Below are 13,606 nucleotides of genomic sequence, written 5' to 3' on the forward strand. Positions count from 1 at the left end.
TGGTCTCCTGGTTGCCGTTTCCGACGAACCTATTAGGCTTTGACAGTGGGCTGGGCCAGGTCACCTCATGGGCTTCCCTTCTGGGGTTAGGACTACATCAGGCCAGAGGGCTCAAACTCGTGGCCCTTGGGCTGAGTGTGGCCTACAGACACGTTTCGTTTGGTGCACGGATTTTGGGTTGTTTTGTAATCAAATTTGAGGGCCTCTGCACTGGGCTTGCCCCTCGCCTGTGATGACCCCACTCATCTTTGGTTGTCAGCTGACCTGCCTGGTCCCTGGTACATTTGAGTTTGCTTTTTGCAGCTGTTTTGAACTTCTCTTTTCCTTCTAGGACTGATTGTGGGTGTGACAGCGTTGGGTCTGCTAATAATAGTCCTGGTGAACTGTGTCATCATGACCCAGAAAAAAAGTAAGATTCCATCCTTCCTTCATTCATCCATCTATTTACACATCCGTTCAGGAAGCTTTTCTGGGGCACCCCTCTGAGTCCAGCACTCGGCACAGCCTTATGGGTCAGACAGAGCTGGGAATGGCAGCCCCTGTTCTTAGGAGCTTAGAGCCTGGGGTGGAAGGCACTTCCACTAACTTATCTACTAAAAGGCAAGATGCCCTCAGGGCTATCCAAGAGGGCAGAAGTCCAGGATTCTTGTCTGGGAATCCTGGGGGTTCAGGCCTTCTGGAGCAGGTGGCATCTGAGCTAGGCAAGATTTTGATGGAGACATGAGTGCAGGAAAGAAAGGGCATGCAAAGCAGGGGGCATGGTATGAGCAAAGGGGGGCAGGCTGAAGAATGGTTTGGGGCGGGTGTTGAGGGCTGGCTGGAGAGTTGGGTATGGGGGCTTCTGTGTACCTTGTCTGATAGGTAATTGCTCCCCCCGGGGCTGGGCCTACTCCGACTGCTTCTGCTTGGGCCCCGTGATCCCTCCTAGTTAGAACAGATGTGACCTGAGGAAGTCAGTGTCTCTGACTTGTCCCCTCTCTCCTCTTTGCAGAGAAGCCCTTCTGCCTGCACGGAGACGCCAAGGTGGTGAGTGCCCCTCTGCCTTCCCCCTCCTCCTTCCCTTGTCTTCTTCCTGCTGGGCTGGGTTGTCCCATGGGAAGCAGTGAATTCTCTAGGTTGGTCTGTCCAGCGTCAGGCAGCGTGCAGAGCCCTGGGAGGCTGAGAAAAGGCCAGCCAGGGTCTGTTGCTGGGACTAGTAAAGGTGTCTTGAGTGTGAAAGGCCATATCAGGGAGCAGAGGGGTCAGTGGTGTCTGTGGCAAGCGTGTAGTCATGGACCCATGGTGTGACCTTGGACTGACATGAAATTGCTCATGGCTGTTTCCTCACCGTTAAATGGGGACACTGTCTCAGCCAGCTTGCAGGGCTGTGCCTTTCACCCAGCTGGCAACAGTTCTCAGCATCTCCATCATGTTTACAAAGCACTTCCTCATGGAGCAGTGGTTCTCAAGCTGTGTGCTAGGGTACTCAAGTGTTCCACAGAGGGTCCTTCCTGGGGGCTCATCTCTGGGGTTGAGGTTAAGACTAGTGGTCTGGGCCTGGGTCCTCCCCCAACTTCACCCTCTGATCATTTTTATGAAGTAGAGTCTGTGCAGGATTTTTGCTAGAAACAGAACACCAACATAGTATTTCATCAGTTCTCCATCAGGAGGGCATTTGGCTGCAAGTAACCAAAACCATTAGGGTGACTTAAAAGGGCTCTATATCCTGTCACACCACAAAGTTGAGGGGTCAATGGCTGCTGGAGCAGTTTGGTTGCCTCCTCTGTGAAGCCAGCAGGACCCCAGGCTCTGCCATCTTTGGTGTGTTGGCTTTTGTTCTCTTGCTTGTGGCCTGTGTCATAAGAAAGATGATAATCACCACTGCGTATGTGACCTTCAGATTTGAGGCAGGAAAAAGAGGGGAACTGGCCAGGACAGCCATGGTGCCTTTTACAGGAAATCAGACACTTTCCTAGAAGCCCTGGGTAGACTTCTCCTTTTGTCTCATTGGCCAGATGGTATCATGTGACCACCCCTAGCTGCAAGGGAGGCTGCAAAAGGGGGTGCTTTGCTTTCCTAGCCTTTATGGTAGAGGAGAACCAGGGAGAGGGCTTGGAAATGGGTGTGGGGTGAGCCAGTACATGGTGTCTGCTGCCGCTCTGCACCAGGTAGGCAGGGCAGGTTTTTATATCCAGTTTTACAGATGAGGAAACAAGAGTCCAAAGAGTTCCCTCCATGTCCCCCGTCCTGCTGGGGCAGGGTTTCTCAACTCTGCCTGCTAATTCTTTGTCATGAGGGGCTGTCCTGTGCGTTGTAGTCTATTCAGCAATATCGCTGGCCTCTCCCCCCTAGATGCCAGTAGCACTGCCTCCCAGGAGTGAGAAGCAAAATGTCTCCAGACATTGCCAAAGGGCCCCTGGAGGGCAGGATCACCCCCGGTTGGGAACCACTGTGCTAGGGTGAAGCTCAGTCCTGGTGGCCCAGTGCCTGAGGTTTACACAGGGTTTTGGCCTTGGTAGGGACCAGACTGATTTCATCCTCTGATTGTCCTGACAAGAAAAGAGGCACAGAGAGGGAAAATGACTTGCCCAAGGTCACACAGCAATATGTCTCTGGACTCCTGGCCCAGTGCTCTTTGACCTGCCCTACGGTATTTCAGCAGACAGAAACACTGGTTTGGGAGTTCAAACTATTTCCCATTTCCCCGGTGTGTGGATGCCACTCCTTCCTTTTTCGGGCTGCAGTTCAGTGACACTGACAGTTGCCGCCTGGTGGTCCATAGAGCAAGTGCGCTCTCTAAGCTCCACCCCGGCACCCGGCTGCCACTTTCTCTTTGCTGACCAAGTGTTTCCCAATACTGGGTGCAGTAAAGCTGTCTCAGGTGTGGCCTGGAGCCCCCGCTTCCCCTTTTCTTTCACTGAGTTTTGTGTTCACTGAATGTGAGCGACTCCACTGCTGTTTGTTGAGTGCTATTGCATGTAGAGCCCAGGGATGTGCTGGTAACTGGCCCTCCAGGTGGGGAAAAAAAAACCCAAAACCCTGATTCGTGGAGTTCGCTCATTTCTGTGTTATAAACGGCTCCCACCATGGCCAATTTCAAGCTACTTACTGAATGTGGAGCTGGGAAGAAACACGCATGAGTCTGAGCTGGTTCTAGCGTCCCACTGGCTGAGCCCCGGGCCAGGGCCTGCATCCTCACACGCCCCCTGTGAGGTACACAGTGTCATCATCCCTATTTCACAGATGAAGAAACTGAGACTCAGGGAGGTTCAGGTACCCGTGTAAGGTTAGGCCACTTGGCGAGGGGCAGAGCCCAGCTTTGAAACTCAGTCTGAATCTGCAGGACTTGTCTTTACCCACCGTCCTGTTCGCCCAGGGCAGATGTTCAGAATTGTTCCAGGCACCCCCCCATCCCCAGCAGGGACTGCCCTCAGAGGTTGGTCCCCTTCCCAGGTACCCTTCCGTCCCCGGGCTCCCAGCCCTGCCGTCACCCCCATGCTCAGCCTGCGCCCCACTCCGTTCCTCAGCCGGCTGGCAGTGGTCCTGCTGACGGCGGCCTAGTCTAATGCTCCTGGCCCAGGCCCCTGGGGTTGGAAGCATGGCGACTCAGCACTTCCCTGTTCCTCCTTGTAACGCCAAGGCATGGCAGGACGGTGGCTTCCCTTTGTTCAGAAAAGGCCAGCGTAACCACACATGCGAGCTCACCCACAATCACTGCCACAGACACACTCACACAGGCTCTCGTTTCATAAAGAGGGAGAATGTTCATGCGGTGCTGAATGTGGGCCGGGCACAGTACTGAGCGTTGTTCAGTCTCACAGCCATGCTGTGACACAGGCCGTATGATTATTGCCCCAGTTTTACAGCCCAGGAATCTTGGGCTCAGAGAAGTTAAGTACCTTTCCCACGGTCACACAGCGAATGGGTGGCCTGAGACACAGACTTAGGAGTGCCTCTCTTCACCACCTCCAGCACACAAGCTAATTGCACCACTCACAGACATGCACACCTGCTCCCTCACACAGAGACACATGTGTGTGCACACTTCAGACACCCTAACACCTATACATACAGGTGTATGAATCTCAGGAACACACGCGCACATATGCAGCCAGACACAGGCTCAGGCAGCGGCTTTGCTGGGGTCTCTGCTTCTGCCCGTGGTGGGGCCAGGCTGGGAGGTGAGGAGGGCCGGCTGGGATCCTGTTTGTTCAGTGAGCCCCCTCAGGGCTTCCCCTTCCTGGGGTCCCAGCCCAAGGAACAGGACTCAGTACATCTGCCCCACTCAGAGCCTGCCTGAACTTTGTGACTCGTGGCTTTTGGGGGAGGGAGGCAAGCTGTGACCTTTGGGGTTTCTGTTCTGCCTGGCCCTAGCCACCAGCAGAAAAGTGGGACGCAGGCTGAAAAGCCCCTTCTCTGGGGAGTGTGAAGAATGACATTTGGATGTGCCTCCTCCCCCTCCCTCTCCCCTGCCTGTCCAGGCTTCCAGCAGGGCTGGGGGTGGGGTCAAATACCAAGGTCAGACCATCTGAGCGAAGGTTCAGCATGAACTTGAAATGCTCTCCATTCCTCCAAAGCCAGGGGCGGGACTGAGTGGGAAGCACGCAGCTCTGGTACACTGAGCCAGAGTGTACACTGAGCCACGGCGCCGCTGTGTGATACTGAGCAGGGGAATCACCCTCTCTGGGCCTCCGTGGCCTCATGGGGACTGCTTACAAAGGATCCTTCCTGGCCTGGAGTGAGAGTCTATGAGCTGACCTCGGGATATGCAGGGCTCAGGCAGGGCTGGGGGCTGCGGGGATTGGCACCTGTGTCCTTCCTGTGTCCTCCACCTCTGACCTTACCTCCCTGGCCCTACTAGACTGCATCCCTCCAGCACTTACTCGCCTCAGTTCTCATTCTACCCTGGACCCTCTCATCCTGGGCAGGCCAGGGCAGTGGGTGAGAATGTGGCCCCTCTGTCTTGTTTCTGGAATCCAGTGATCGCCCAGAACCCCAAGGCAAGGGCTTGTGCACCTGTTCAGTTGGTGCGGACAGGCAGCCGCCTTGGAGTGAAATTTCCAGGGCTTCCCAGCACGGGTGTCTGGAAATGTGGCACCTTGTCTTGAGCCTCTGGGGCTGAAACCCCAAACACCCAGGAAAGGTGTATAGGTTTTAGCCCAGATGCACCACGTCCTAACTCTGTGACCTTGGGCAAGTAACTCAACCTCTCTGGATCTCGGTTTCCGCATCTGCAAAGCGAGGATAACACTTGGCTGTTGGAAGGATCAGTATAGATAGTGTCTGGAGAGGCTTCAGCACAGTGCTTGGCATTGGATGCATTCAAGCGTCAGCTAATATTTTATTATTACTGTTGCTGGTATTTGTGTTTTATGAGGAAAAGATGGAGAGTCACAGAGCAGCTTGGGGAATGGAATCTGGAAAGTGTTGCTGAGACGGCAGGGCTGAGGGTCCTAAATGAGAGGACTGTCCACACTGGATTGACTGATTGAACCCAAGGGCGAGCAGGCGTTTTCTGTAAAGGTCCAGACAGTGAATATTGTAGGCTTTTGGGATCATCTGGTTTCTGTCATATCTCCTCAATCCTGCCACTGCAGTGGGAAGGCAGCCACAGACACAACATAAACAAATGGGCGTGGCTGTGTGCTGATAAAACTGTATTTATGGACACTGACATTTGAACTTCACATAACTTCGTGTCACAAGATATTAGTCTTTAAATATTTTTTTCAAACATTTAAAAATGTGAAAATTATCCTTAGCTCGCAGCCTGTACGGAAACAGTGGCAGGCTGGACTTGGTCCGTGGCAGTAGTTTGCTGAGCCCTGATTTAACAAACCCTCGACCAGCGCTTACGATAGAACAGGCACTGTTCTGAGCGCTTTACAAAAACTCAGCCATTTAATCTTCTCAATAACCCTAGGAGGTAGGTTGTTATTCTTTCCTTTATAGATGGAAAAACAGAGGCACAGAGAGCTTAAGTAACTTGTCCAAGGTTGCAGAGCTCGTGAGTGATGGAGTCATGATTTGCATGCATGTGGTCTGGTTCCAGAGTCCATGCCCTTGGCTGCTAGGCTGAGCCGCATCGCCCCGTGCTGATGGGGTGACCTCAGGAAAGTCACTCTCCTTCTCTGGGCCTCTGCTTCCTTATGCAAAATGAGGGTGAAAATCCTGCCTCACCTCTAAGACTGTTTGGTGAACAGGGCCACGTGGCCCCTGCCCTCTTAGGGCTCACACTCCAGCAGGGCAGCGGTGCTAATCACAGAAGCCACAGAGAATCACACGTCCTAAAAGTGCTGTGTGTGGAGAGCATGTGCAGAAGTGCTGTGTAAACTGTGAAGTGCTGATGGTGGTGAGAGGGAAGAAGGGGCAAGGAGCCGGCTGATGGGCTGACCGTCCTCCCTCCCCCCTCGTCTCCCCATCCAGCCGCATCTGCCAGCTGATAAGGCCCGAAGTGCCCCAGGCCCCGAGCAGCAGCATCTGCTGACCACGGCGCCAAGCTCCAGCAGCAGTTCCCTGGAGAGCTCGGCTGGCGCTGCGGACAGGAGGGCGCCCACCAGGCCCCAGCTGCAGGCGCCGGGCGTGGGGAAGGCCCCGGACAGCTGCGGCAGCTCAGGTAAGAGGCGGGAGCCCCCCTGGCTTCCTCCCCCACCCCCCTCCCCAGTGTGTTTCTTCCTCATTTCTGGCTGAGCTGTCTCTTCCTGGGCCTCCCCTGCAGGATGAGGCCTGAGCTCCTAGCAGGACACTGGAAGCCCTGCACCACCAGTCTGGGCCCCCCTCCAGCCTCCTTCCCTCTGCCTCCTCAGGTGAAACTGAGCCACAAGCTTCTTTCTGTTCTCGGAACCCCCACATCCCTCCCACCTTTGCCCTGCGGGTTCTCGCACCAGGAACACTCTTCCTTCTAGACCATCTCAGCTTATCCTCTGTGTCCCCAGTATCCAGGCAGGGAGTTTTCCTACATATTATAATACATATAATATATAATATGTAAAATAGCATATAACAGTGTTATACTATGTAAATATTATATATCAATATATGAATAATACATTGATATTGATGCTATATATATGTAGTATGTAATATATATTAACATTTTATATATATAAATGTTATATTAATATGTTAACTTATACATTGATGTTATATATAATATAGCATATGACATGCTATATGTTAATATTGTAATACGTCATAATTATGTATTTATTGTATATTATGTATGTTGTTATATATTATATTGTTATATATTGTATTAGATAATATATTATTTTATTATTAATATATTATTAGAGTATATATTATAATTATATTATTTTTACAATATTAATACCTATTATATTTCCTCATCTTACCAGATGAGGAAACTGAGTCTCAGAGAGGTTAAACTGCTTATTCAAAGACACAGCTGGTAAACAGAAGAGCCAGGAATCACCCCTGGGCTCTCAGGGTCCAGGGTCAGCCTGGAAAGCTGAATGAGTAAATGATGTCCCTGGGACTCTACTCACTGTGCCTGTAGTCCGGTCCCTTTGGGCCTGAGGCATCAGGACTGCGGATCCCACGTGGGGTCTGGAGAAGCCCGTGCCCTGTTTACACAGTCTGCATTTAGCCCTGGACCTGGTCTGTGACCAGTGTCACCCCTGGTGGGCATCTGCAGTGCCCACATTGTAGGAGGCCCCTGCGGGGGTCCCCCAGAAAGCCTGGGGCTTCCTCGGGCATGTTTTGTAGTGAGAGGCCAAGCCCGCTGGCCTGCATCTCCCCCCTCACCTGGCAGCGCTGGCTGGCGGGTTGAGGAATGACCGTGGCCTTGGTTCATTCCCAGATGCCCTCCCGGCCGTTCTGGTGCCGTGAGACTCTGAACAGGCTCCTTAACCCTGCCAAGCCTCAGCTTCCTGTCCTAGAGATGAGCATGGCAGCTCCTTGGCAGGGCTGCGACAGCATTCACTACCTGCCTCCTGACTCAGGCGGTGGGCTGCGGCGTCCCACTTCTAGTTTCCCATCATCACCCACCCTCATCAGTGTGATGTCTCGTCAGTGCCCTCACCCCAGCCTGAGAGCTCCCCAAGGAAGGGACTGGGTCAGTGCCTGGAACATAGCAGGTGGCCCTAAATGTTTGTCGAATGAATAAATGAGATCAGAATATAAAGCTCTTGGTCTTCTTCTACCTCTTAGATTCATCTTTCCGCTTTCTTTGCGACACCTCTTCCACACGCATCCTGGTGTGGCTTCCTCCTTGGGGAGCCCTGACCGTGTCTGCTCCGCCCTCCCACCCGCTGTCTCTTTTCTGTTCCTTCTGCGCCTCTCTGGCCTCTGCTCTCCCCTCCTCTCCGTCCCACCCGAGCACCTCTCCCCGCCGTGCGAATGGGTAAACCTCAGGTCTGTGACCCCTCCTGGTCCCCCATCTGCCCCCGCAATGTCTCGTTCACAGTGTGCACGACCTTGGTGACTCTGAGTGACATTTGGTGCTGTGGAGGCCCAGGATGGAAAGTTCCTTCCGGCCCCATGATTTTAGCACCCCACCTCCACCCTGCTTGTTTGGGGCTGTTCTGAGCAGAGCAGCTCGCCAGCTCCATCCTCCTCCCGGAAACAAACTAGACTGGAAAACAAACAGCCGGTCCTCCTGGCAAGCCCTGGACACTCAGGTCGCCATAGTAACAGCAGCAACAACCATCCTTTTTGAGGGGCTATTCTGTGTCCGGCCCTTACATTGATCTCCTCAGCCTATCCACTATTTAGTCCCTCACTGGTTAGGAAACTCAGATGCCCACAGGGCTGGGAGGGGAGGCGGGGGTGAACCTGTGTCCTGAAGCCCTTGCTGCCAGTCGCATTCAGGTCTGTGGGTTCTGCATAGCCCGCTCTCCCCCATCTGGCTCCCAAGGGAAGCTCTAAATCCAGATTCTTAAAATGTAAACTCCTGAATTTTGAATGTTGGCAGCCAATTCACTTAAAAATACTACCACCACCAAGAACAGAACACACCTGTGGGCTGGATTTTATTCATTCACACATGTCCCTGTTATAGGCACTAGGGCCACAACAGGGAACAGTCAGAAAGGCCCCACCCTTCTGGACTCAGGGTCTGGTCGGGGAGAACCCAATGAGAACTCCAGAAATGGATTGCACAGTGGGCGGAGCTAGGGGCTCTGGAGATTATAGCAGAGGGAGGGACACAGGGAGTGATGGATGGGTGGGAGTGAACCTCCTTTAGAGAGGGAAGCCACGGAGGCTTCTTGGAGGAGGTGGCCTCCAGGCTGAGGCCCAAGTAAAGGAAGGAGTGAGCTATGGGAATAGGGAAGAATGTTCCAGGCTGAGGGAGCAGCACGTTGCAAAGGCACTGAGGCTTGGAGGGCTCAGGGAGCTGCAGGGAGGTGAGTATGGCTGGAGGGAACCCAGCCAGGATCTCAGAGCAGCAGGAGATGGGGTGGGGAGAAGGCAGGCACCAGGTCGTGCAGGGCCTCGTAGGCCATGGTGAGAACTGTGTTTGGAGCAGCCAAGGAAATGATCTGGCTCTGGCTGCTGGTGGAGAGCAGACTGCAGAGGGGCCAGGTAGAAGCCAGGAGACAGGAGGAGACTGCACTCGTCCAGGGAGCGGATGGAGGTACAGGCAGTATGCAAGAGGTGGTGAACTTGAAGGTGGACCAGGTAGGAATCGCTGATGCCTTGGATGTGGGGTGTGAGAGAAAGATGGGTCCAAGGCTTTGGGACTGAGCATCTGGGTGGATGGCAGGCGTGTGAACTGAGATGGGGAGAAGCAGGTTGGACGGGATATGGGGGTGGAATCAAGCTGAGGTACAGAAGACGTGGTTGGATATATGGGCCCAGCGTGAACCCCTGCTTCACTGAGCCTGTCACCCCGTCTCTAGGAGCCATGCAGGCTCCAGAGATACGGCAGTGAACAGGGCAGTCATCCTTGCCTCGAGGGGATGGAAAGGGTCATTAGACCCATTTCACAGCTGAGCAAATGGAAGCTCCAAGAGTTTAAGTGACTCGGCCAAGTTTATGGAGGCAGAGCAGGGATCCAAACCCAGCACGGTCAGGCTGCGGAGCTCCGGGCATCCCGGCCTCAGTGATGAGGACAAACTACGTCCCCACCACACCCCATCCTGGAATCCCAGATTTATGAAATCTTAGAGGCAGCTCTATGTGGAAGGAAAAGGTTTGCTGTGAATGAAGACAAGTTCAGGGTCGATGTTTAATTTCCGTAAAGGAGCAATTTCCAAGCCCTTTGATGTTGGTTCCTTGGCATAGAGATGATGGGCCAGTGGCAGGGGTCTCGCCTTTTCATAGCTGGTGTGGCCAGGGCTGCTGATGCCTTGCTGCAGTTTCGGGAAGGTAATTCATCTCTACTGCTTCACCAAGACTCTGGAATGTATCCTTCCTGTCCTGGCGCACTTCTCCGGCTCCTTGTGGGGAGTGTGTTTTGTTCTTGGAGCACCTTCACTTCCTTTATATAGTTGGCTCCTCCCATCTGTGGGGTGACTTGGGCGGGGTATTCTTATTTGACAGGTGAAGAAACTGAGGCACACAAAGGTTTACGGGACTTGCCCAAGATGACACAGCAAAGCTGAGCTAGAACAGGGGCCTCTTGCCTCCTGGCACAGTGCTCTTCCCCCGCATGTCTTAATCTGCCTCTCGGGCAGGAGGCAGGCTGTGAAGACACCCCCCACCCCAAGGCCCCAGCTGACCACTTTCTCCTGTCTTGTGTTTAGCAGAAGCATCATCTGGTGGCCACGGGACCCAGGTCAATGTCACCTGCATTGTCAACGTTTGCAGCGGCTCTGACCACAGCTCTCAATGCCCCTCCCAGGCCAGCTCCACGAGGGACACAGACACCAGCCCCTCTGGCTCCCCGAAAGATGAGCACGTCCCCTTCTCCAAGGAGGAATGCCCTTTCCAGTCCCAGCCGGAGGCTCCAGAGACTCTGCTGCAGAGCCCAGAGGAGAAGCCCCTGCCCCTCGGTGTACCTGATGCCGGGATGAAGCCCAGCTAACCAGTCTGGCGTGGCCTGTGTCACAGCCAAGGTGGGACCAACCCCTGGTCCTTCTAGGCCCCTCCCCCGCAGGACTCTGACTCTTTCTGGGCCAAATTCCTTTAGCGGCTTCCACGGCCTCAGCCTTCCTCTCACCTGCAGGCAGACGAAGCAGGGAGAGTCATGGTGTGTCCTGTCACGGTGTGTGTCTCTCTTGGAAGGCTGGTGGACACGGATGCGCTGGGCAGCCTGGAACAAATCCCCTGCCTCTCTGAGAGCTGCCCCTCCAGCCGGTCCTGCATGCTTGGTTCCTGGAGCCCTTGTCGTTTTTGGTTTTTACTTTTCTTTTAATCCCTGGGCTCTACCCGGCTCTGGCTTCCTGCTGGGGAGGAGGGATGCTGCATGCATCAGCCTTGGAGAAGGGGCAGTGGGGAAAGAGCAGGGCTTTAGCCTGAATGTGAGACTGCAGGATGGTCCCAGTGGGGGTAGTAGGGGTGGGTGTCATCAATCAGATGGTTCTGTGCAGGGAGCGGGTGGCAACCCCTGTAGGGGACGGGAGTCCCCCAGGTTAGCTCAGGACTTCTGGAAGCGCCACCTCCAAATCCACTCCTGCTATAGCTCCATCTCGTGCCATGGGGTGGAAACCGGATGCCCAGGCAGGCAGCCTGAATGAGGGCTGTGACCTGGTTAAGACGGCAAACCTCTAACCGGAAATCTTCCAGTTTTAACATGTGGCAATTAAAAAAAAAAAAAACAAAAAACCCATTAGCTACCATGCGGATAAACAAGCCAAGTGTAAAAAAGCCAAACTCAGCGTTTGTATCCTCTGCCTTTGAGCTTCGCTCCTGTTTACCCCCAGTTTGAGCTTCCCCTCCCCCACGGTCTGGTGTGGAGCTCCAAGGCCACACCTTTTCCTATCAGGGAATTTCAGGACCTGGAGATGACTGAGGCCCCGCAGCCATCTCCTCCTACCTCAGCCTGGACCTTCCTCCTTTGCCTTCCAAGGGGATGCTCCTGTTTCTCCCGACCCCCTCCCACTGTTCTTGGAGTCCCAGGTCCCCATGGAGCCTTGGCGCCACTTTGGTACTGTGCCCACTGAGATCCTGAGTGGTCGTGAGATGCTGAGAGCCAGTCCTGTGTCTGCGTTGAGTGTTGTGGTTCTCTGTAGCCCATGTTGTCAGATCGGATGGCCTGCCGGAAGCAGCCGAAGCTAACACTTTTGCCGAGGGATTCTTCCCCGTTAAGGGGTCAGCCCACTCCCCACAAACGCATGCCCAGGCCCCGTAGACAGTGGACAAGTGTGGCCTTAACCGGATTCTGGAAGGAAGGGGGATGGGGGCCTCCTTGAGAAGACTGTTGGCTCCCTGATATCTGGATCCCTTGTTGAAAAATTCCACTGGACTTGAACTTGGCAGCTGAACTTTTGGAGGGTAGGAGAAGCCCAGCCACTACCATGGAGTGAAGAAAGGCTTCCCACTCCGGAATCAAGATGTCCCTCTGCCTGGACTGGCCAGGGTCTCCAACCACATTGGACCCTTTATGGCCGTGGAGCACCTCTGCCCCCTGGTGGACTGTCCTGGGAGGACCTCAGGCCTCATTGTCATCACTCCAGCAGAACAGGGATGAATTGGAAGGAGACTCTTTCTGGGTGTGGCCTCATTTTGTTACCAGAATTGCCACCAGACCCTTGGTCAAAACCCACCAACCCCTCCCTTGAACAGGAACTAACATACACCTTTAAGTCGCAGGGTCTGGACACAAAGAAAGAAGCTATAGGAAGAGGGAAACAAAAACTGGATGGGACCCGCTGAAACCAAGAGGGTGATGAATCTGACCTCTCGTAGACCCTGAGTCTCATTCTACACTGACTTTACTACATTAGCTACTAAATGACACACCTACAATGGCTGTGACCGGAAGTCACTGACCAAAAAAGGACAGAAAAGGGATAGCACCCCATTTCTAGGAAAACCCTGCCTCTTTCCCAGAAAAGTAATGCATTTGCCTCCCCATCATTCGTCTCACTCTAACCCCCATTGTCCTCACTCCTTAAAAGTAAATCCCTCTCACCATTAAGGCGAGAAGTGCATTTACGAACTAAGTTCCTGCTTCTCCATTCCCTGGCCATTGAATAAATCTCGCGCCGCTCTAATCTCAGCTTCGGTTTTGTTTTTGGCTGTGCGAACCCAAATGGAAAGAGGACCTTCTACTGCCAAGGCAGGGGGCCTCAGCCAGGCTAGGGCCTAAGTGGGGGGTCCATTCGACCTAATTTGGTAACAGTTTTCCAGCTTGTGGGCTTGTGTTGATCCCAAGACGGGAGTTTGCACTGTATGTATCCCAGACGACATCCCTGCTTATAAATAAACCTTTCGTTTGTTTTACACACTGGCTGCTGGCTCTGTCTTCGGGTCTGAGCTGGGGGATGTCCATGGTCCTAGTGCCTGACACCAGTGTGAGGGGGAGAAGGTTATGGCCACTGGAGTCTGACAAGTCCAGGCTGTGGCGGGACCCCAGAAGCACCTGCATTACAGCTGAGAGCCCGGCTGTGCCCTCGGACCTGTGAACAGTGGCAAGGCAGCCCTTTGTCCAGAGCCACCCAGCCGGCCTCCAAATATGCCCTCATCACTTGCCCCGTCCATCACCTTGGTCTCCTGGGCC

At 53.8% G+C, this 13,606-nt stretch overlaps 1 protein-coding gene across 4 annotated transcripts in view; it reads left to right on the forward strand.

Annotated features, from left to right (window-relative positions):
- TNFRSF1B (TNF receptor superfamily member 1B) overlaps positions 1-13,331 on the forward strand; it is a 35,562-nt gene extending 22,231 nt beyond the window's left edge. Inside the window, exons 7-10 of one of the 4 annotated variants that reach the window (XM_060014605.1) lie at positions 332-409; positions 992-1,026; positions 6,406-6,595; positions 10,689-13,331. In XM_060014605.1, coding sequence (XP_059870588.1) covers positions 332-409; positions 992-1,026; positions 6,406-6,595; positions 10,689-10,969 — 584 coding nt within the window. In that variant the 3' untranslated portion in view covers positions 10,970-13,331. Of the gene's footprint in view, positions 1-331; positions 410-991; positions 1,027-6,405; positions 6,596-6,697; positions 6,821-7,801; positions 8,101-10,688 lie in introns of those variants that run through there. The other 3 variants (XM_060014615.1, XM_060014624.1, XM_060014627.1) reach the window with 3 other exon arrangements.
- The last annotated feature ends 275 nt before the right edge of the window (positions 13,332-13,606 follow it).

This window comes from Delphinus delphis, chromosome 1 (assembly GCF_949987515.2).
Source record: "Delphinus delphis chromosome 1, mDelDel1.2, whole genome shotgun sequence".
NCBI classification, from domain to species: Eukaryota; Metazoa; Chordata; class Mammalia; order Artiodactyla; family Delphinidae; genus Delphinus; species Delphinus delphis.